We start from the raw sequence: 22701 nt of genomic DNA on the forward strand, positions 1-22701 counted from the left end.
AAAATCCCTGTTTCAACCTCCCTTTCCTCCCCCAACTCTTGCACACACACACACACACACACACACACACACACACACACACACACACACACACACACACACACACACACACACACACACACACCCAGTAAAACAAAACAACAGCAGCAGAAACCCTGATAAACTCCTGGAAGCATGGATGTAAGGTCTCCCTTGGCTGATTCATAGCAGATTCTGGGCAACTTCTGTAGTGCTTGTATTCTTTATGCTTGGTTGAGTTTTATTTTCTCCTTTTTTGAGACAGGGTCTCACTATAGCCCTGGCTAGCCAGGAATTCACTATGTAGACCAGGCTGGCCTCAAACTCACAGAAATCTGTCTCAGCTTCCCCAAGTGCTGGCATTAAAGATGTGTACTACACTGCCTGGCTGAGCTTTCTAACTTATAAGTGCATGAAAATTCACCTTTTCTAGTTACACACCTGTAACCCCAAAACTAGAGAGTCTAAAGTAAAAGAGTTTGCAGTTGGAGGGAGGGTAGCCTGGGCTACCTTGCCTATCCTAGCCAAAAAAAAAAAAAAAAAAAGAATAAAAGGAAAGCCTGGCTTGCTTTCCTTCCTCCTTCCTTCCTTCCTTCCTCCTTCCTTCTTTACTTCCTTCCTTCCTTCCCTTCCCTCTTTCTTCCCTTCCTTTCCCTCTCTTTCTCTCCCTCCCTCCCTCTTCCTTCCTTCCTTCCTTCCTTCCTTCCTTCCTTCCTTCCTTCCTTCCTTTCTTCCTTTCTCTCTCTCTCTCTCTCTCTCTCTCTCTTTCTTTCTTTCTTTCTTTCTTTCTTTCTTTCTTTCTTTCTTTCTTTCTTTCTTTCTTTCGACAGGGTCCTGCTCTGTAGCTAGGACTGTTGTGCACCTCATGGCCATTTCTTGGGTTTTTAATTGCCTTCTTTTGTGGGAGGGTAGTATTTCAGACAGGGTCTCATGTAGCCTAGACTGACCTCCAGTTCACTGTGTTGTGAAGATAACTTTGGATTTCTGTACCTCCTGTGACTACCTCCCAAGTGCTAGGCACATTCTGCTTTTATAGCAAAAGGGGGTTGTTTGTGACTTTATTTGTGGTAATGTGTAGACGGGGTCTGAGGAGACGGCTCAGACCGTGGAGTACTTGCCTCAAAAGCGTGACAATCTGAGTTTGATTCTCAGAACACACATAAAAATGCCGAGCATGATGGTGGCAAGAAGTACCCCTGTAGTTCCCTGCCCATCTGATCTTTCCTAGTTGTTAAACTCCAAGCTAATGAGACGCTGTGTCTCAAAGGAGGTGGATGGTGTTCATAAGGATGACACCAAGGCTGTCTTCTAAACACACACACCTGTAATTATGACTAGAAATACCCAGTCAGCCCCATGGTGGTGGGGACTCTGCTCAGGCAAGTCTCCTGCACCTGCTTTGGGCCTGGTGGGCTTACACCAGCAGTGGAGGGAAAAAGGAACACTGGCCAATGGGATTCTACCCAAGACTCTTTTATACCCAGGCCATGGACCCAGGACATTGAGGGTGCCAGTGTCAAGGAACTCTGCAAGAATTCCTCATACAAGGCCCGGTTTCTTGTGCCAGGTAAGATGCCCTGGGAAAGGTGAGCCATATTTGCTTGGAAAACACCTCTAGGTATTTTTAGGTACAAATTTATTCCTCTAGCCCTACAAAGAAGAGTCCAGATCATGAGTCACTTAGTCCCAACCATCGCCCAAGTTACCATTGGTCCTAGTTAGAGTTTCTGTGGCTGGGAAGAGACACCATGATCACAGCTCTTATAAAGGAAAATGTTTAATTGAGGTTAGCTTACAGTTCAGAGGTCAGTCCATTATTGTCATAGCAGGAAGCATGGTGGCATTGCAGGCAGACATGGTGCTGGAGAGGTAGTGAGAGTTCTAAATCTGGATCAGTGGACAGCAGGGAGAGAGAGTGTCACTGAACCTGGCTTGGGCATCTGAAACCTCAAGGCCCAGCCCCAGTGACACACTTCTTTCAGCAAGGCCACACGTCCCAATAGTGTAATTAATTGCCTTTGAGCCTATGGGGCCATTTTCATTCAAACTACCACACTATCATAGCACCAGATTGAGGAGGGTGGGCCTAAGTCTGGAGCTGCTCTGGGCAATGACCTCTTCTACCCCATGCCTATTCTGCCCACAGGTAAGCCATGTAAACAAGTCCAGATCCAACCAAACACAGTGAACACCCTGGCCTGCCCACTCCTCTCAAACCTGGCCACTCGGCTCTGGGTGCACAATGGAGCCCCAGTCAATGCCTCTGCCTCCTGCCGCGTGTTACCCACCGGGGACCTGCTGCTGGTGGGCAGCCAGCAGGGTTTGGGGGTGTTCCAGTGTTGGTCGATAGAAGAAGGATTCCAGCAGCTTGTGGCCAGCTACTGCCCAGAGGTGATGGAGGAGGGGGTAATGGACCAAAAGAACCAGCGTGATGGTACCCCAGTCATTATCAACACATCACGAGTGAGTGCACCGGCTGGTGGCAGGGCCAGCTGGGGTGCGGACAAGTCCTACTGGAATGAATTCCTGGTGATGTGTACTCTGTTTGTGTTTGCTATGGTGCTTTTGTTTCTGTTCTTTCTCTACCGACATCGGGATGGCATGAAACTCTTCCTAAAGCAGGGCGAATGTGCCAGTGTGCACCCCAAGACTCGCCCTATAGTGCTACCACCTGAGACCCGACCGCTGAATGGTGTCGGCCCTCCTAGCACCCCACTTGACCACCGAGGCTACCAGGCTCTGTCGGATAGCTCCCCAGGGCCCAGAGTCTTCACTGAATCAGAGAAGAGGCCACTGAGCATCCAGGACAGCTTTGTAGAGGTGTCTCCCGTGTGTCCCCGGCCCCGAGTTCGACTGGGCTCTGAGATCCGAGACTCTGTGGTATGAGAGCTGACTTTAGATGTGGTCACCCTGACCTCAGGGGTTGTGAGTGTTCAGTGGAGGTCAGCTACCTCTGCTTCTCACAGAACACAGCCACGGTACCCTGACTGGAGGGCAGCTGGTACCACAGGCCCAACAGCCCAGCCAGCTGCTTCCAGTGTCTGGCCGAGAACTGGGCTGCCTCCAGGGGCCAGAGGGTCCTTGTCTGGGTGGCAGAACTCTGCTACTTAACTGAGCCCTTTGTTTAAAACTGCAAATGTGAAGCCAGAGAGGAAGGAGAAACAGACAAGGAAGACTACAACATAGCCACTCCAGTTCAGCCTGCTGGGCTCTTGGGGACTTCTCCAAAGTGGCTTTGTGAGCAAGCCGAAGTTGAGAATCCCTCCCCGACTGGACTATTCTACCTTCCGCCTTACTCTGCTGCTGAGGCTACCCTTTCTCACTGCAGAATCAGGGCCCTGCTCCAGCTTCAGCCAACCGAGGACATATCTGTGACCGCTGACACCCTACCACCTCAGGGACCAGAGGGCTAGGCTGATTCTGCAGCCCTCCTCACCAGACCCTGGGCTCAGTCCCAGTTCCCGGACTTCTCCAGCCTGTATCAGGCTGTGGCCTCAAAAGCAAGGGAGTGACCCCCAAGGGGGGTTGTGACAGAAGACTTGCCTACTGTCCTTTTCCCAGTCAGAGAACTATGTCCCTACCCATCGACGTCTTTTTTTTTTTTTTTTTTTTTTTTTTTTGGTTTTTCGAGACAGGCTTTCTCTGTGTAGCCCTGGCTGTCCTGGAACTCACTTTGTAGACCAGGCTGGTCTCGAACTTAGAAATCCGCCTGACTGCCTCCCAAGTGCTGGGATTAAAGGCGTGTGCCACCACTGCCCGGCCCCACCCATCTTCTAATTCCTACACAGACTCCTGGATCCTCGTTCCTTGTCCTAGCTCACCGTGCCCGTCACTCTAAGGGATGCTGACACTGCCCATCACAAGGACCCTGAATTTACATGGGTTTTATATTTTTTTTTAATAAGATGCACTTTACTTTCTTTTTTAAATAAAATCCGACAAATTATAGTTATTTGTGGCCCACATTCCTGAAGGGCTTTGCTTTGTGTGTATGTGATATGAATATATGTATATGCGGAGACCAGAGGCTCTCCTTTGCTTTGTGTGTATGTGATAGGAATATATGTATATGCGGAGACCAGAGGCTCTCCTTTGCTTTGTGTTTATGTGATAGGAATATATGTATATGCGGAGACCAGAGGCTCTCCTTTGCTTTGTGTGTATGTGATAGGAATATATGTATATGCGGAGACCAGAGGCTCTCCTTAGGTATGTGTCATCCGTAGGAACTGCATTTGCCTTATTAGTCGGGGTCTCATTAGCTGCAAGCTCACCATTAGGCTAGAGTGGCTGGCTAGTGAGTCCGGGCAGGGATCCTCCTGTCTCTGCTTCCCCAGCTCATGGACTGAGGGCCTCATCTTGTGAGGCAGACACTTGACTAAGTGAGCTATCTCCCCAGCCTGGCACTGCTTTGGGGTTTTATCTTCCTGGGGGTCCCTTTCTCTAAAGTCTAACTGATGTTACCTGGCAGAGTGTGGTCTTAGCATAGTGAATTCCTTTCATCTGCACCCAGTTTAGAGGACAGGGCAGGACTTTTTGTTACTCTAGTGTTTTAAGTTTTCAGATGATATGGGAAAACTGACTTTTCTTTGGTGAACCATTCAGTAAGTTCTCACACATATGGAAATGAACTTGAATGTCTCCAAAGTGGGGATGATCAGAGGCGCCTACATGTCCAGTCCTGCTGCTACCATCATACAAGGAAGTCAAACATTTCTAAACCTTTATTACCAATTAGTAAACACAGTGATGACAACAGCAGTGACAAGGGGGAGGGTCCTCCCCTGCCAGGGGGCCAGACTCTGCAGCGCCCTCTCCAGGCTGGGCCGGCACTGGCCCTGACACCGCAGGCATAACCTTGGCCACATCTCAGCAGTGGCCAGGTCTTGGACAGGATGTTGGTACTTAGAAGACATCACAGGACAATCTTAAAGGAGCTGCAGGAGGGAAGAGTGAGTTAGGTTTGGCTTTTTGGTTTGGTGCTGGGGATCAAACCCAGGGCCTAACACATGTTAAACATGTACACTCTACCACTGCGCTATACCCCTTGGGTTTCCTGATAGAAGGGGGTGGTACAGCCCTGACTAACCATACCCACTTCTCTCCTATGACTTTTTTGTCCCTCTGAAACAAGTTCTGGCTGGCATGGAATTCACCTAGCTAGCCTTGCACAGGCACCAAGCCTGCCTTTGCCTTCTGTGTGCTGGGATTATAGACCTGTACCACCACAGCCAAAGGTTCCTGTTTGAGGAGCTGGACATGTAGCTCAGTAGAGTACTTGCATAACAGGTTTGAAACTGTTCAATTCTTGGTACCACAAAACTAGACATCCTAGCACTCAGGAGGTAGAGGAAGGAAAACCAGAAGTTCAAAAGTCCAGGCTGTGTGTGCTGATGCACAACTTTAATATCAGTCTCAAAAAAAAAAAAACAAAAAATAGAGTGGGCTGGGTCCCCTGTGTCCTCTGAAAGACCATCCTGAATCATGCCCTTGATACCATCCCAGAGTAGATGGGTACTCAGAATGCAGGAGCCCCTGTCACACCTGGCAAAGTCTGGTGAGCGCGAGATGACATGCTGGAACTCGGAAAGATTGATGGTCCCATCCCTGTCAATGTCTGACTCTTCCAGGATCTAGGGAAGAGAGGGCTTTATGCGTCAGCTCCAACCCTTCCCACCCGACACCCCAACCTAGCCAGAAGCTGCAGCTCACATTGTCAATCAGCTGCTTCATCTCAGAAGCACTGAGCCGAGTGTCCTCGCCCTCTCCCGTGAGGCAATTCACAAGCTGGCTCAGGTCTTCTCTGTCCAGGGTTCCATCGTCATCAAAGTCTAGGCAGCAGACACAGGGAGCAACTAGGATATGCTCAAGAGGCAGTCTGCAGGCACACACCTACCCTCTTTCCTGTGTGGGAAGGAGTGGGGCCCAGCCATTCTCACAGTGCTTACCAAAGATGCGGAAGGCATAGTGTGACTTGATGTCTGGGGTTGCTGTGTCACTGAAGACACTCAGGAGGTCCAGGAAGTCCTCAAAGCTCAGGCTGTCTCTGGTAGGTGATGTGGAGAAGACCATGCAGATTCGCTCCTTGAAAGGGTTAGCCTGTGTAAGAAAGCCTTCTGTGAACATCACAGGGCATGACCTGGGTTACAAACTCAGCCAGCTCAACTGGAAAGTCCTTCTGAGGCAGGGTCTCACAAACCCATGCTGGCCTCCAACTCCTCATCCTCCTGCCTCTACCTCCCAGGTGCTGGATTGCAGGTATGCACCACCATGCCTGATTCCCTTCTGGAAACTCGAGGAAGCTCATTACAATAGCGGCACTCCATAGAGTTCAGGCTCGAAGGGGAGGACCTTTGAGGCCAGGACATGGAGGGCACTGGAGGGACTACTAAGCCAGCCAGGGAAGGGGCAGTCTCACTCACACACATCACAAGTAGGGTCCTAGCAGGAAAAGATAGGCACGTTAAGCATGGCCACAAGAGGAGCTGATTATCATAGTTGTGCATGTGCACACATGAGTACAGGCCACTCCACACATGTGGAAATCAAGGGTAACTTTTCATAGACTATTTTCTCCTTCTACCATGGGCGCCAGGGATCAAACTTAGGTCCTTGGGATTACAAGGCAAGTGATTTTGTTTCTGGATTTTCTTTTGTTTGTTTGAGTTGGGTTTCTCTGTGTAGTCCTGGCTGTCCTGGAACTCACTCTGTAGACCAGACTGGCCTCAAACTCAGAAATCCACCTGCCTCTGCCTCCCGAGTGCTGGGACTAAAGGCGTGCGCCACCACTTCCCAGCCTGTTTCTGGATTTTCAAGACAGGGTTTCTCTATAAAGGTCTATAGAGTCTGGCTCTACAGACCAGACTGGCCTCAAACTCAAGAGATCCACCACCTGCTTCTGCCTCCCAACTGCTGGAATTAAAGACAAAAGGCATGCACAACAAGGCAAGGGTTTTTATCTGCTAACCTACCTGGCTGGACCAAGCTGATCATTTGTAAAAAAAATACTTAACTGGGTGATTATTTTGTTACCCAGTCAGGCTCTTTGCATAGGAATCGCAGACAAGTGCATGCTTTTAATTCTAGCCCTGAGGAGGCAAAGGCAGGCGTATCCAAGAGTTCAAGGAGAACCTAGTTTACATAGCAAGTTCCAGCCAGGACAGCCAGCACTCCACAATGAGACCCTGTCTCAAAATAGTAATTATAACCCAGGCAATGGTGGCACACACCTTTCCTCCCAGGCAGATCTTTGAGTTTGAGGCAACCTGGTCTACAAATCGAGTTCCAAGACAGCTAGGGATACACAGAGAAACATCTTGGAAAATACAACAACAATACTTATTATTACTCATAGCAAGCTGGGCATAGTGATGCATACATATAATCCTGGTGCTCACAAGGCAGGGAAAGGGGAACTGAAGCAAGTTCAAGGTCAGTAAAGGCTATGTATATAGTAAAAGCCGGGATCAGAAAGAGAAAGTGGTCGGCTGGCTCAGCCAGTGCAGTGCTCGCCGTGGAAACATACAGACCTGCATTCGATCCTCAGAACGAATGCAGAACGAATGCTGGTTTTAAACGGGAAGAGTGGGCTGAAGAGATGGCTCAGGGATTACAAGTCCATACTGCTCTTGCAGAGGACCCTAGTTCAGTTCCTGGCACCTGTGAGGAACAGCTCACAACCACGTATAACCCCAGCACCAGGGAAACTCGACAGGCACCAGCACTTACATGTGTACACATCCCACACAATTCCATGTCATCAAAATAAAAACCCCAGGGTGTGGTGGCATGTGCTTACAATCAATAGGAAGGGTTAGGGAAGGTACTAGCAGAGAGAGGGTGGATGAAGTGGGTAGAGGACTGAACCTTGAGCTCTGGGAGGCTGAGGATCTGCTCAAACGATACTCGGGTGTGCAGTGACTCCTCCACGGTCCGCTGCTCTGGGGGAAGCAGCTCACAAAAGCGTCTGTGGGCTCTGGCAGAGAGAGGGGAACTTATTGGTGGCCTCAAGCAGTCAGTCTCCCTGTATTTATGACATCCCCATTCTGCGGTTTGAATGCCCTATAAACCAGCTGTGAAACTAAGTCACACACCCAGGATTCCCAGTCATTGGGCAATCTTTAGCCAAAGAGGGTAATTCACAAAACAGCAGAGGCTTGGGGGGGTCCCTTCTTAGGGTGGGCAATTATAAGAACTTACCCATGTCTGCAAGACACTATCTGAAGGGACTCTGACTAGCTTGGTGAGCATGGTTCTGGCAGGCCTTGCTCACTCTGCAGGGCCCAATTCCTTCTACCTTGCTACAAACCTACATTGCTAAAGCCAGCCCCCAAAGTCTATTCCCCTATTTGGCCACTTCCTCCTCCTGAGGCCGACGACCAAGGTCCAGCTATCAAAGTATTCACGTCCAGCAATCAAAAGCCCCCTTTGGCTAAAATTAAACACCTCCTCGTAGCCCAGGGTTTCCCCTTATACCTTTATAATCTGCCATTTTCCTATGTCCATGTCTGTCTCCTCTCTATCCAGAGGCAGTCCTTTCTCCTGTAGGACAAATACTCCTTCCACCTCTCCATTGTTCCCTTCCCCTTCTTCCTGTCTTCGAACTCATGTCTTTGTTATTTCTTGCCCTCTGTCCCTCTAAGGCAATAAATCTCCTTTGTGCTAAGAACTTGGTCTGGGGGTCCTGAGCTGCGACTTTCCCTTTCAGTGTCAGGCATTCTTTGCAACAGTCCTGGCAGGAAAAAGATAACTCTAGAGACATCTGTGCCTGTCCCTTTGGCTATTGAACTACAGAAACAATGTCCCCCGAGAAATTGGAATTCCCCGGCAATCTCGTGTTGTGAGAAGGATGAATTGAAGCCTGTTGTCTACTTAGGAGAAAATGTCTACCAGGAAGAGATTTTACACAGACGGCTCTGGTAACTTGTCAGAAGATCACCTTTCATGAGACTAGAGCTGAGACAATGAAGGAGAGACTCCATCTTGCCCAGGACTGCTGCTTAATTTTACATACCCTTGCCCTTTATTTAAATATAAACCTCACATCAGCTGGACATGAAGATTGACTTAAAGATGGGGGGAGGAGCGGTCATGTCCATTCTTAGCTTTTTTTTTTTCCCAGTATGGCCACATTGGATACATTTCGTTTCTCTGCTTTTCAATATTGTCCCTTTCCTTGGCCTACTGAGGACAGGTAGCACAGCCTAGCTGGTTAGGACTGCCTGTGTGGGCCAAGTACCTGGACTCTAACATTACAGTAACAAAAACACATGTTACCTCCACTCCAGAGACTCCTCTCAGCCACCACCTCTTTCCCAGTAGAATTTCATTGTGGGGCTAGGAACCTAACTCAAGCGCTCTGGCCAGCAAATCACTTATAGTGTGCTTTATAGTCAAGTTCTCAGAACTCTCTGAACCTGATTCCTTGATCTGTAACCTCCTCCTGAAGTAATGTGTGGATCACTCAGGAGCTACTGGGCAGAGTAAGGGTTCAGTAAACGTTAACGGTTACTGAATTAAACAGGTAAAGTTGGGATTGGAGCGAGCCACGTACAAGACCTCTTGGTTTTGCCAGAGGGCAAAGTCCGCAAAGAGTCACAGCAGTTCCTTTTAGAAGCGAGCAGGAAGCTCGGCAGTGAGGAGGCTAGAGGAGCTCAAACAGTTCAACTTTTCCTGGATACACAGAAGTGTTTGCGTGGTGCAAAGGTGAGGCTCTGGAGCGGGTGGGACTTGCACTCTGAGCCTCCGACTCCAGATCCAGTGATCCTGACATCCCAGAAGCACAGCCCCACCCTCGGAGGTGAGACGTCCAATCCGTATCCCGCGAGAAAAGTACCCGCAAAGCCCTCCCCTGGCAATCCCGAGTTGGAGGACCGGGGTCAGGGCAGCACTCACAGGAGGATCTCCTGCTTGGTCAGGAACGTCAGGTCCTGAAAGGCAAATCCAGACAAGGGTCTGCAAGCCGCCCGAAAGCCACGGCCGCCCCGCCACCTGTTCCCCGAACCCCACTCCCCTGCGCGGGCTCGCACGCGAGCTCCGCGAGAACTGGCGCCCCGCGCACCTGGTACTCGGCCAGCAGCTCCTTAGACAGGCGACTGCCCGAACCTCCCATCGCCGCGGTGCGCGCACAGCTAGGCCAACTCTCCCCGGGACGCCGGCAACTTTCTCACTTCCGTCCTCGGGGCCGCGTCCCCGCCCAGTCCCCGTAGCAACCGCTGCCTGGCCTCCGCCCCCGGGCCCGCCCCTGCCTACAGTGCCCCGCCACCCTTAGCGCCGCTCAGCGGGCCGGCTCCCGGCTCCCCGCGGGCCCAGGAGAGCTGGAGGGAGGGCCCGGGGAGGAGCCGGACGCATCGGGGCGGGGCCCAGGCCTCGTGGCCCCGCCTTCTAGTGGGCGGGGCGGAACGAGCCATGCGCACGTGATGCAGACTGCGCCTGCGTCGCGGTCTTCACGCGTTTGCTGAGTTCCGGGACCCGTCTGTGCACTGAGCCTTGAGATGCATCCGCCTCACCTAAATCAAGTGCAGAAGACCCCAGCTCTGGGTGGAGGCGGGTAACCTCCATACTCGCTCCCGGGCTGGAGGAGATCCGGTGCCCCTCTGCGGATAGGGTCAGTCCTAGACTGTCTCACGGGACAAGAGCTGCAGCCTCTGCCACCGTGCCAATTCTTCCAGAAGAAGCTTAGCTTCCTCTTGAAGTGGCTCTTGAAGGTGTTTACTGGATTGTGCAGTTATCGCCCATTCGTGGAACAGTTAGCAAGGTAGGCTTCCATTTTACAAACAGGTTCAATTTCAGTGATGTGTCCGGACTCCGGTATTTAGAGGTCAGTTCTGTCCACAGGTCCCTCCTGCTGTTTTATCGTCACAGCTGGGGTGCCTCCTTTGATTCCTCCCACAAATTGCGAGCTTCCAGCTGTAGGAACCAAGATTTGCCCTTCTCTCCTCTCAAATAATAATCAGATGCAAGTATGAACATATTTACACTGTGTGAAAAAGTGAAGATTCCAAGCTTCCGGAGGAGGAAATGTGGATTTTGTGATCTGGGTGGTCAACTTGGTTGGATCTGGAGTCAAGGAGAAGGGAAACAGCTTGACACTCCTGTGAGGGATTTTCTTTTTTCTTTTTTTTTTTTTTTTTTGCTTCGTCACCTGGCACAACAGGGCCAAGTCAATTACAATTTATTTGAGAATATTTTAACTTCGTACTGGACTGGTATTCATTCCTAGAGAAGTCTGGTCCTTCATCCGGCCAGTCCAGCTAGATGTTCCATACCCTCTGGGTAGGAGACTGTAAACCTTGCTTCTCATGCTTCTTTCTCTCTGCTCCTTCTTTAGCCTCCAGGAGAGGTGCAGGCTCTACCGCAAAGCCCAGGGGCTATGGCTTGCTTTCCTGGTCCACTCAGGGTCTTACCTCATAGAAACCCCTGAGCAGAGGGATTTTCTTGATCAGTTTATTTGAAGTGCGAAAATCTACTGCGGCAGTGCGCTCAGGTGGCAACCCGTACCAAACGGAAACGGAAGATGGCTTTTGGCCTGTTTGCCTTGGCTTGCTGATAAGTCTCTATCCTGTACCTGCCACTAAGGATTTCCTTTAATGACATTAGAATCATAGTGTTCCAGCTGCCAACTCAGATTGAAGACCAACAGCTCTCTAGGAACCCAGCACCGGCTTGGGACTGCAGAGATGCATCCTTGGGGACAGCTGCCGCTGTTGATCAGCCCAGACAATACTGAGTAAACCAATTTAATAAATCCCCTCTTAGTAAATATTCATCAGTTCTGCTCCTCGAGAGCAGTAATTCTCACCTTCCTAATGCTGGGACCCTTTAATTCAGTTCTTCACATTGTGGTGACCCCCAGCCATAAAATTATTTTTGTTGCTACTTCATAACTGTAATTTTGCTACTGTTATGAATCATTATATAAATATCTGTGTTTTTCAATGGTCTTCGGTAACCCCTGTAAAAGGGACAGGACTCACAGATTGAGAAACGCTGTACTAGAGTAAGCTAATACAGATTCATTCCCCCCGCCCCTCCCCCCAAATCAAGGTTATTTAAAAAAAAAAAAAATATATATATATATATATATATATATATATATATATCATTGAGTTCATTTTGAGTTGTTCATCTACTGCATGGAGCCTGCCCTAGAGTGTGGTGCCTGGTGTATAGATTTATTCTTGACCCTTCTAACTAATTCTCATTCTGAGCTTTATTAAGCCTGAGCATGTATATCATACTTTAAAGTTACTAAATAGGTTGAACCTGGTGGCACAGAGCTGTAAGCCCAGTTATTTATGAGACTTGTATCACAAGATCACAAATTCAAGGATAACCTGAGCAACAGTGTGAAACCCTAGCTCTAGACTTAAAAAAATAAAAAATAAAATAACAATAATAATAATAATGAAGTAGGGGATAGTGATGTGTCTTAGAGTTTCTATGGCTGTGATAAAAGCAACTTGTGGAGGGAAGGGTTTCATTTTACAGCTCTCAGGTTAACTCTATCACTGAGTAAAGTCCAGATGTCAACCTGGAAGCAGGGACTTAAGTGGACACCATGAAGAAACACTGCTTACTGGCTTGTTCCTCATGGCCTGCTCCAACTGCTTTCTTATTCCACCCAGTACCATTTGCCCAGTTTTCCCTGCATGTGTAGTGAGGTGACCATCTGCATAGGACTTACCACCACTTCCACGTGTGCTTTCCACTGCAGGCCATGGTGATACCCAAAGCAGTCACTTTTCTATGGGACAGGTCTTTTTTTTGGTTTGTTGTTATTAAGACAGACTCATGCCATTCATATTGGCCTGGAGCTGGCTATGTAGCTATTCTTATTTTTAATTTTTCTGTAATTTTTTATTTTGGGTGTCTGTGAGTTGAGTGTATACACACAGGCATCTGCAGGTGCCATGGGGACCCAAGGATGTTGGAACTCTTGAAGCTTGAGTTGCTGACACTTGTGAGTCACCTGACCGAGGACTGGAACCCCAGTCCTTGTGATTGTGTAACGAGCCGTCTGAATTGCAGGTCTCCAGCCCTTAGCCTGGACGTTTTTATTCTCCTGCCTCTACTCCTCAGGCCCTGGGATTGTCAGTGTGTACTGTCATGTTCCGCTTCTGATTAACTCGTTTTAAATTTATATGTGATTAATGGTGTTTTGCCTGCATGTATGTCTGTGTATTGCATTGTGCGTGGTGCCCTTAGAGGCCAGAAGAGGGTGGCAGATGCCCATGTGGGTCGGTGCTAGGAATTGAACCTCTGGAAGAGCGGCAAGTGCTTTTGGCCATTGAGCCATCTCTCCAGCCCCAGAGAGTATTTTAATTTGCATTTCCCTGATGGCCAAAATATTGAACACTTTAAACAATATTGGCCATTTGTATTTTACTGTAGAAAAATTGACCTAAATACTTATTAAAACTTAGGTTAAATTCTATATATCTTTTTTTTTTTCTTTTTCTGGTTCACCAGTATGCGCGTCTGGACCAGCAAAACTGAGGGAACACAGACTTAGACTAAAGCTGATCTACCTCTGTCTCCCTCCCCTCTGTCTATCTCTGTCTCCCTTTCTCGCTCCTTTTCTCCCCTCTTTCTCTCTTTCCTGCAGGTTCTTACTGTGTAGGCTGTTGTGGAGCTAACACTGTGGTTCTGAGAGCCTGACCAATACTGGGATTGAAGGCATACCTCACCACCCTGACTCTCAGTCCGATTTTTATTTTATTTTTTTAGAAAGGATTTCATGTAGCCCAGACTGGCTCCAGATTCACTATGTAGTCAGTGCAGTGCTAGACTTCAGATCTGCCAAGTGCTGGGTTCGCAGGCATGTGCCACCACACCCAGATTATTCAGTTCTGGGGATCAAACCCAAGACTTGGTGTATGCTAAGCAAGTAGTCTACCAACTGAGCTACATCCCTAGCCCTCAAAACACACACACACACACACACACACACACACACACACACACACACACGTTTTATATGCCACACACATTGATGTCATAGGACAACCTTGGGTGTTTGTCTCCACCTCCATCTCATGATAGGAACACTGACAATACAGCTACATTATGCAACCACCTTTAATTAGGTTCTGGGGATTTGTGGTGGTTTGAATGTGCTTGGCCAGGGGAGAGACATTATTAGGAAGTGTGGCCTTGTTAGGTTGAAAGTGTGTCACTTTTGGGGTGGGCTTTAAGACTCTCCTCCTAGCCGCCTGGAAGACAGTCTTCTCCTGGTTGTAGAACTCTTGGCTCCTCCAGCACCATGTCTGCCAGGACACTGTCATGCTTCCCACCATGATGATAATGGAGTGAACCTCTGAATCTATAAGCCAGCTCCAATTAAATGTTTGCCTTTATAAGAGTTGCCCTGATCTTAGTGTCTCTTCAGAGCAATGGAAACCATAACTAAGACAAGATTCAAACTTAGTTCTTCACATTTACAAGGCCCTTTACCCACTTAGCTATCTCTCCAGTTCCTTTAAAACATACATACGTACATACATACATACATATAGTTTTCTAATTGTGTGTGTGTGTGTACACCTACATGCATGCATGTGAAGGCCCAAGAATGCCAAGTATCTACCTTGAACTAGTCTCCACTTTATTTACAATGGTCTTAGATTTACACTTACTGGTTTGTGTATGGATGCACATGTGATACTAAGACTTGCAAGAGTCTATTCTGTCTGTCTCCCATGGAGTTTCAGGGTGGGGAACTAAAGCCATCAGGCTTGGCATCAAGTGCCTCTACTCAATGAACCGTCTTGCCAGTCTCTTCATCTTTATCTTTTGAGAGCTCCTTTTCTCTGTGTGTTTGTTTAAACTTATTTTGATGGGCTGATTGATTTTGAAACAGACAAGGTCTCTCTATATAGTCCTGGCTGCCCTGGAACTCGATATGTAGACCAGGCTGGCCTTTGAACTCACAGAGAATTTCCTGCCTCTGCCTCCAGAGTACTGAGATTGTTCGAAAAACAAAACAACAACAAAAAAACAACCAAATAACAACTGACTCTGCCTCCTGAATGCTGAGATTAAAGGCTTATGCCACCACATCCAGCTCAAATATGTGTGTGTGTGTGTGTGTGTGTGTGTGTGTGTGTGTGTGTGTGTGTATAAAATGTGAATGAGGCAATTTATTAACCCAGCATCTTTTGTTCTAATGCTTCTTGTTGGTAGCTGCCACCTGTCCAGTGATCCTGTCCCAATCTCTTGTTCCTGAGGTGTTAGCTTATAGCCCCCATCTTGGTCCTTTTCCACCATTTTCAGCCCCTCCAGGGCTTGGAGGACCCGGAGGGCCACACTCTTAGAGCCTCTGCTGAAGTGGCTGGGTCCGACACTGTTTCTCTGCCATCCTCCACAGATCCTAGTCATGGAACCAACCTGTGCACTCCCACAGAGGTACAGATGCCGTACTGTGGAAGCAGCTCCTGTGTAGAACCAGCTCTCATCATATGAGGCAAGCTCTTTATGTTTGGCCAGCTCCCGAGTGCTGGGATCAAAGGTGTGAGCCACCACACCCGGCCCTACCATTTTTATAATCAGAATAAGATCATTCAACAACACTTGGGAGGCAGAGGCAGGCAGATTTCTGAGTTCGAGGCCAGCCTAGTCTACAGAGTGAGTTCCAGGATCAGCCAGGGCTACTCAGAGAAACCCTGTCTCGATAAACCATGCCCCCCCAAAAAAAATTCATTCAAAAATAATCTTTGGAAATGAGCTGGTCTCATCTATTTATGGGTTTTTCATTCTTGTTTCAGGTAGCCTTCATGGCTGTGCCACATCATTTGCAGGAGACTTCCTATCTGCTGCCTCCAGATCCAGAGGATTGGGAGAAACAAGGCATCCCGGACTTTGTCTATGGCCAGGAGGATCTCGTTGGCAAGGAAGTTCAGTGGCCCAGGGATTCACCTAGTGCCGTGGACACAGTACCACTATCCCGTTTCGACTCTGCCCTCCGCTCTGCGTGGAGGCAGCGGCTGGAACTGGGCCTGTTTCGGTACCGCCTAGAAGATCTGCAGACCCAAATCCTCCCCGGTTCCGTGGGGTTTGTAGCTCAGCTGAATATAGAGCGAGGGATACAGAGGAGGCGCCCCCAGAATATCAGAAGTGTGAGGCAGGAGTTTGACCCGGAACAGTTTAACTTCAATAAAATTCGACCTGGAGAAGTCCTTTTCCGGATGCAAAGGGAACCTAAAGGCCCAGCCACTCCAAAGCAAGAGGACGACGTCCTTGTGGTGATCAATGTCAGCCCCCTGGAGTGGGGTCATGTGCTGCTGGTGCCTGCACCTGCTCAGGGGCTTCCCCAACGGCTGCTGCCTGGAGTGCTGCGGGTGGGGCTAGAAGCTGTCCTACTGAGCTTGCACCCAGGCTTCAGGGTCGGCTTCAACAGCCTGGGAGGCCTGGCCTCTGTGAACCATCTTCACCTGCATTGCTACTACCTGGCCCACCCACTGCCTGTGGAGGGAGCGCCAAGCACACCCCTAGACCCCAAAGGTTGTATACATCTGCTGCAGGCCCTGCCGGCTCCTGGCTTTCTCTTTTACACCAGTGGGCCAGGGCCGGATTTGGAAGTGTTAATTAGCAGGGTATGCCGAGCTACTGACTACCTGAGTGACCGTGAGATTGCACATAACTTATTTGTGACCCGGGGAGCTCCCCCCGGGCCGACATCATCTACCTCAGATCTCAGTGGGATCCGAGTCATTCTGTGGGCCCGGAAGTCCAGCTTTGGAATAAAGGAAAGTGGGGCGTTTAATGTTGCCCTCTGTGAGCTGGCTGGCCACCTCCCTGTCAAAACATCACAGGACTTCAGCAGCTTGACAGAGGCAGCTGCAGTGGCCCTCATTCAGGATTGTCTGCTGCCTGAAACTCAGGCAGGTGAGGTACGGGCAGCGCTGGTAGCCCTGATGGCTCAGGAAGAGCTGTGATTCTTCAGGAGTGTTTTCTTTGCTGACTAATTCGAGGCCCTTTCCCAAAGGCCAATGTGAATTCAGTCCATTTGTGCATTTCATGTCATGACCTTCTTCCCACCTCCCCACATAAGGACTGCAGAGAGAGCACTGAGAGAATGTGTTCTCATGAATGTTTCTGCTGCCTCTTCCCTGAGAAGCCCCAGGGTAACAAGCCCTGCCATGAAGGGCCAGATCTGACCATTTCAGGGGGAGGAGTGCTTGCTGCTAAGTCTGTTGATCAGGGTTCAACCTCCAGAACCCATAGGGTAAAGGCTGTCTTCTGACTTTAAAATGTGCACCATGATACATTCACTCACACACACACACACACACACACACACACACACACACACGTAAATATATCTCAAAACAAAATTTTTTAAAAAGTAAATATAAAAATAGTTTTTTTGTTGTTGTTTTCCTTTTTTGTTTGTTTTTCGAGACAGGGTTTCTCTGTGTAGTCCTGGCTGTCCTGGAACTCACTCTGTAGACCAGGCTGACCTCGAACTCAGGAATCTGCCTGCCTCTGCCTCCCGAGTGCTGGGATTAAAGGCGTGCGCCACCACTGCCTGGCTTCTTTTGTTTTTCAAGACAGGATTTCTCTGCCTGTACTAGAACTCTGTAGACCAGGTCCGCCTGCCTCTGCCTCCTGAGTGCTGGGATTAAAGGCCTGCACCACCACCACCCTGCTAAGAAAAAAAAACAAATTTTAAAATGGAGAGTGGGAGAATTTCACAGTCCTGGTTTGTCAGTGTTCTGAGACTTGTAGGTCAATCTAAGAAAGAGGGTCACTCCAGGGTGAAATATGGCCTTACAGGGAGATCCAGGCTCTGTGGACTCAATATCAAATGGCCACCCAAAAGCATATATTGATTGTTACACAAAAGTTGTGGGTTTTTTGGTTAAAAAAAATTCCTCACACCGAATCTAGTCTTATGTGTTTCCTGAAGGAAGACATCACTGCCCACAGCTTCAGTTCTTATTGTATACTGTTTGCAGTACCCAACAGTGCACATTCCCAGTGTGCCAGGACTGTCCAGTGACCAGGACTTTGCAAAGGTTGTAAAACTCCTTCAGAAAAACAGTTCTATAGATAGTAGAAAACAGTCACTCTTTTCTTAATGATTTCTTCAAGGTCAAAACACTTCTAGCAAACAACCATTCTGATGGCGACCCTAGAGTGCTTCTACTAGATGTCTTGCTACACAGGTTGCTCTCTGGACTTCGCCTTTGGTGTGAACCATCAGCCTCTGCTCTGATGGCTTACAGATACATCCAGCTACCTTGTCTTACCTTTGCTCTTGTCCCTTGGTGCGCCACTGACTCTTACAGGGTCTCACTGTGTAGCCCTGGCTGTCCTGAAACTCACCCTGTACACCAAACTGATCTTGAACTCAGAGATTCAGCCTGTCTCTGCCTCCTGAATGTGAGCCACTAAGCTCTGTAGCCCAAGCTACCATCAAACTCCTCAAATCAAAGAACCCTGTTTTAGTTTCCTGAATCTCTGGGACTCCAGCTTTGCCTATGGCTGGTTCATTGGCTGACTTTGCCCTCCCCCCTTGTATTTGCAACTGCTTCATCCAGGTGGTCAACTTCTCTAAAAAAAATTTTAAAAAAACCAAACTATCCTTTCTTCAAGCCCCCAATAACAGTTGACTAGTGAGTTCAAAGCCAGTCTGGGCTATATACTGAGACTACCTCAAAAATTCTTTTAAAAATGCTGGTCATAGACCACAGAGATAGCTCAGGAGGTATCAACACTGTGTGCCCTCAACACAGTGACAGGCGTTTAATCCCTAGGATCCACTCAGTTCAAGGAGAACCAACTCCTGCAAATGGGTCTGTCACTTCCCGCACATGCACCAAGGAAATGTAGCAAGTGTTCTGCTTGTTATGAGAGACAAGGTCTCACTATGTAGCTTTGACTGGCCTCCAACCCACAGAGATCCAACTGCCTCTGGCTCCTACATGCTAAGATTAAAGGCATGGGCTACCACAGCTGGCTAATATTCTTAAAGAAGTGTTGGTCCTTTTATTGCTTCCATTCAACAGAGGAAGAAATGGTTGTTGACCCAGTCACTTGCTTAGGTCAGGCAGCTAACGGCAGAGTGGAGGTTGCAGCACACGCAATGAGATGCCAGACCTGGTACAGTGTATACTGGAGTCTCTCCAGTCAGCCTTTCCTACCGTGGTGATGCTGCCTTTAACAGTTGGTGGCCCTCAGGGATCTTTCCACAACCAAGTCTCTGTAAATCCTGGAAGTTTTAAAAAGTCTCATTGTTGATTACAGATATCCTAGCATTTGGGAGGCTGGGATGGAAGACTGCTACAAAATCAAGGCCAGCTTTAGTCACAAGCCTTACCCCCTTTAAAAAAGACAAACAAACGGATGGGGAGATGGCTCATCAGTTAAGATTGATTGGCTGAGCCAGGCTCAGGAAGGAGGTATCTGTGACTTGGAGGCTATCCAGGGCTACTTGAGCAGACTCTGTTTACAAACCAAACCAAAACCAAGCCAGGCTAGGTGGCATATCGTCTTTAATCCATCACTCAGGAGGCATAGGCAGTCGGAACTCTATGAAAGTTTGAAGCCAACCTGTTTGCATGGTGAGTCCCAGGCCAGCCAGAGCTACGCAGAGAAATATCCCCTTCTCAAAACAAAAAAACAAAAACACCCACAAATATTATGACCCACGTCTTTGAGATTCCAACCGAGACTGAAGAACTGCAGCTCTCTAAGAATCCTTCAGGCCAGATAGAGACATCCAGCCTTGTAGACTGAACGGCTGCTGGATTCTTGGCCTTTCCAGTGTGAGACAGCCTCTACAGCTGTGTTCCTTTAGAGAGCCCTGACTACCATACTTGCACAAGATCAAGCCAAGCCAACCAACGTTCCGACAGAGACAGGGAACGTCTTAAAGACATGGTTACTGTTTATGAGATCTACTTATTTTTTTGTTTGGTGGATTGGTTGGTTTTTGTGAGAGAGGATTTGTTTACATATCCCTGGCTGTTCTGGAATTTTCTTTGTAAACCAGGGTAGCCTCAGACTCACAGATGTCTGCCTTCCTCTCCCTCTGAGTGCCAAAACACTCAACTTTGCCCCCCCCCCCCAGGAATTCTCATTCACTCCTAGAACTCACGATGGAGCTCAAGTTGACCTTCAACTTCTGAATTTCATGCCACCTCCATATGCTAGGGTCACAGGAGTCTAACACAGGAGTCTGTACCTGTCTTATGGGGTGATGGAGGTCAGACCCAGGGCTTTGTTTGCCTTTGGTCATCATCACCCTGTCCAATTCATCCACAACCCAACCCCATATCTTTTTTAAAAAATGTATCTTATTTATTAACTTATTGTGTGTGTGTCTAGATCACAAGATAAATTTTGTGAAGCCATTTCTCTCCTACCTTAGTGATCCCAAGGAGTCTCTAACTCAGGTCAAAGGCTTGGCTGCCTTTACCTGCTGAGCTGTCTGAAAGCCCCTCCCTTATTTTTTATGCAAATGTATTTATATGAATTGTGATGTTACTACCAGAAACCACGATCTTGAGAACGACATCAAGTCCTAAATATATGCTTTTCCTTTTTAATAACCATATCTTGTTATAGTATACATTTTAAATGATATTGTACACTAAGCATATGTATCTTACAGAATTCCATCTAAATTATGAGCTCACGATTCCAGAAAATGTCATACACAACAGCCTCTTAAATTGAAAGGAAGAGGGGCTGGTGAGATGGCTCAGTGGGTAAGAGCACCCGACTGCTCTTCCAAAGGTCCAAAGTTCAAATCCCAGCAACCACATGGTGGCTCACAACCATCCGCAACAAGATCTGACTCCCTCTTCTGGAGTGTCTGAAGACAGCTACAGTGTACTCATATATTAATAAAATAAATCTTTAAAAAAAACAAAAAAAATTGAAAGGAAGAGCTTGATACAGGTTTCAGAATACATAAACATATATTAAACTGGCCTATTGAAGGCACAATATTTTATTTGTTTAATGCTCAGATGTCAGGGGTAATGTATCCTTAGGGTACATTTTTCCTGCACATGTAATGTATGCTTGCTTACTTACTTGCAACCCCTTTAAGGAGTAACAAGAAGGCAGATTCATTAGCTATAATAAAAACATTCTTGAATGTACAAATAGAAAATCACATAGAATCCTCCACCCCCACTCCAAGGCTCAGGAAATGTGGAGACATAAAGCAGTCAGGCCTAGAGGATGAAGAGTTCTGTGAAATGCAGTCCAGTGTGGACATGACATTGCAGTTGCAATCATGAATTCACAGAAACTGGTTTAAAGACCTGCATAAGACAGTTCCTGTCAACATTCCAGTGTGTCTGTGGGGGGGGGGGAGGGAGGGTACATGAACCCCCGACTCTAGCTGAATAGCTTGTTGGCAGTCAGAGCTGCTAGGAAAGGGGGAGTCAAGTTTCTTGAGTGTAACCAGTGGGAAGTTGTCCATGACCTAGTAAATGACTCCACATTGATGTACATGCAAGGTACCCTAATTAAATTAAAACAACAACAACAACAACATGAAATTAGGAGGGGGATGTGTTTGGAGGAAGGCTTCCAAAGGCAGTGGGAGAGAATAAGAGGGGATTATAAGATGAATATGATCAATATATATCCATGAACTTGTCAAAAAATAAAAATTATTTGAGAGAGGGAGAGAGAGAGAGAGTCTGTGGTTCAGCAGTTAAGAGCACTTGCTGCTCTTATAGAGAACTAGAGTTTGGTTCCTAGCACCCACATGACAGCTAACAACTATATGTAACACAAGTTCCAGAGAATTGATGACCTCTTCTGGCCTCTGAGGACGTTGTACACATGCAGTACTCATACATAAATGCATGCAAAATACCCAGACACATGAAATGATAAATACATCTTTAAAAGAATAAAAGAGGGGCTGGAGGAATGTCTCAGTGGTTATAGGCACTGGCTGCTCTTCAAGAAGACCTGGGTTCAATTCCCAGCACCCATATAGCAGTTCACAACCATCTGTAACTCCACTTACAGGAGACCAACACCCTTTTCTGGCCTCCTCTGGCACTGTGCACATATGGTGCACAGATGTGCACTCAGGCACACATAAAATAAAAAGATTTGAAGAATAAAACAGGCTGGAGAGATGTCTCACTGGCTAAGGGCCCTTGGTGCACTCGCAGAGGACCTAGGTTCCGTTCCCATCAGTCCCAAAGGTGGCTCACAGCCATGTATAACTCCAGTCCCAAAGGATCTGACATTCTCTTCTGACTTACACAGGCACCAAACAAGAATGCGGTAAAAACTTATACACATAAAATACAAACATTTGTGAATTTTTAAGAATGAAAAACCTTTTGTTACTGTGTAACCGGTTACTTTACCAAATTCTCAGTACTACAGAGTAAGCAGATATTCATATCCTTGTACTATAGGCTTAGATTTTTCAAAACCTACTTTGTATTCTTGAATGCTTCAACATCCTTCTAGTCCACCTATCAGAAGTAGGGGGGATAAAAAGGTTAGTAGGAAATGAGGGCTGTGGACCTGTTTAGAAGTAGTTCTTTGGGGAGATTGGGAAATCTCTGTTGTTAGAATATCATCAGCCCAGTCCAAAACAATTAACATGAGTCAATAGCAGCAGTCCAGCCTTACTGGCAAACATCAAACAGGCGTCAGTAGCAGCGGTCGATCCAGAAGAAATTGAGAGAGAGGCTC

The 22701-nt window shown here is 47.7% G+C and overlaps 3 protein-coding genes across 9 annotated transcripts in view; 2 read left to right on the forward strand and 1 right to left on the reverse strand.

Annotated features, from left to right (window-relative positions):
- Positions 1–4215, forward strand: part of Sema4b (sema domain, immunoglobulin domain (Ig), transmembrane domain (TM) and short cytoplasmic domain, (semaphorin) 4B) — a 39777-nt gene extending 35562 nt beyond the window's left edge. For 2 of the 3 annotated variants that reach the window (NM_013659.5, NM_001360135.2), the window contains 2 exons: positions 1503–1585; positions 2165–3970. In NM_013659.5, the coding sequence (NP_038687.2) occupies positions 1503–1585; positions 2165–2904 (823 nt within the window). In that variant the 3' untranslated portion in view covers positions 2905–3970. Of the gene's footprint in view, positions 1–1502; positions 1586–2164 lie in introns of all 3 variants that reach the window. The other variant, XM_030242259.1, reaches the window with a different exon arrangement.
- Positions 4216–4724: 509 nt separating this feature from the next.
- Positions 4725–10374, reverse strand: Cib1 (calcium and integrin binding 1 (calmyrin)). 5 transcript variants are annotated; one of them, NM_001291275.1, is made up of 7 exons: positions 10079–10374; positions 9913–9947; positions 7885–7993; positions 5967–6102; positions 5731–5849; positions 5563–5651; positions 4725–4955 (listed from the first exon to the last, which is right to left on the reverse strand). In NM_001291275.1, the coding sequence occupies exons 1-7, from the start codon at positions 10127–10129 to the stop codon at positions 4934–4936; spliced, it is 561 nt and encodes a 186-aa protein (NP_001278204.1). In that variant the 5' UTR covers positions 10130–10374; the 3' UTR covers positions 4725–4933. The 5 variants fall into 5 exon arrangements, with proteins under 5 accessions (NP_001278204.1, NP_036000.1, XP_030098413.1 ...); NM_011870.5 differs by having other exon boundaries at positions 5967–6117; XM_030242553.1 differs by having other exon boundaries at positions 5967–6117; positions 9572–9947; positions 10079–10343.
- Positions 10375–10461: 87 nt separating this feature from the next.
- On the forward strand, positions 10462–18989 carry Gdpgp1 (GDP-D-glucose phosphorylase 1). The gene is made up of 2 exons (NM_178752.3): positions 10462–10774; positions 15783–18989. Exon 2 carries the CDS (start codon positions 15792–15794, stop codon positions 16950–16952), a length of 1161 nt encoding a protein of 386 aa, NP_848867.2. The 5' UTR covers positions 10462–10774; positions 15783–15791; the 3' UTR covers positions 16953–18989.
- Positions 18990–22701: the final 3712 nt, after the last annotated feature.

This window comes from Mus musculus, chromosome 7 (genome assembly GCF_000001635.26).
Source record: "Mus musculus strain C57BL/6J chromosome 7, GRCm38.p6 C57BL/6J".
Taxonomy (NCBI): Eukaryota; Metazoa; Chordata; class Mammalia; order Rodentia; family Muridae; genus Mus; species Mus musculus.

Bases quoted from the DNA above. Each gene is read 5' to 3' on its own strand.
- Cib1 (NM_011870.5), bottom strand. From the start codon at position 10,129: ATGGGAGGTTCGGGCAGTCGCCTGTCTAAGGAGCTGCTGGCCGAGTAC. The intron at 9,948-10,078 runs GTGCGCGGGGCG...TTTGCCTTTCAG, and splicing joins AGCTGCTGGCCGAGTACCAG to GACCTGACGTTCCTGACCAA. The intron at 5,652-5,730 runs GTGAGCTGCAGC...TCTCTTCCCTAG, and splicing joins TGAAGCAGCTGATTGACAAT to ATCCTGGAAGAGTCAGACAT.
- Gdpgp1 (NM_178752.3), top strand. From the start codon at position 15,792: ATGGCTGTGCCACATCATTTGCAGGAGACTTCCTATCTGCTGCCTCCA.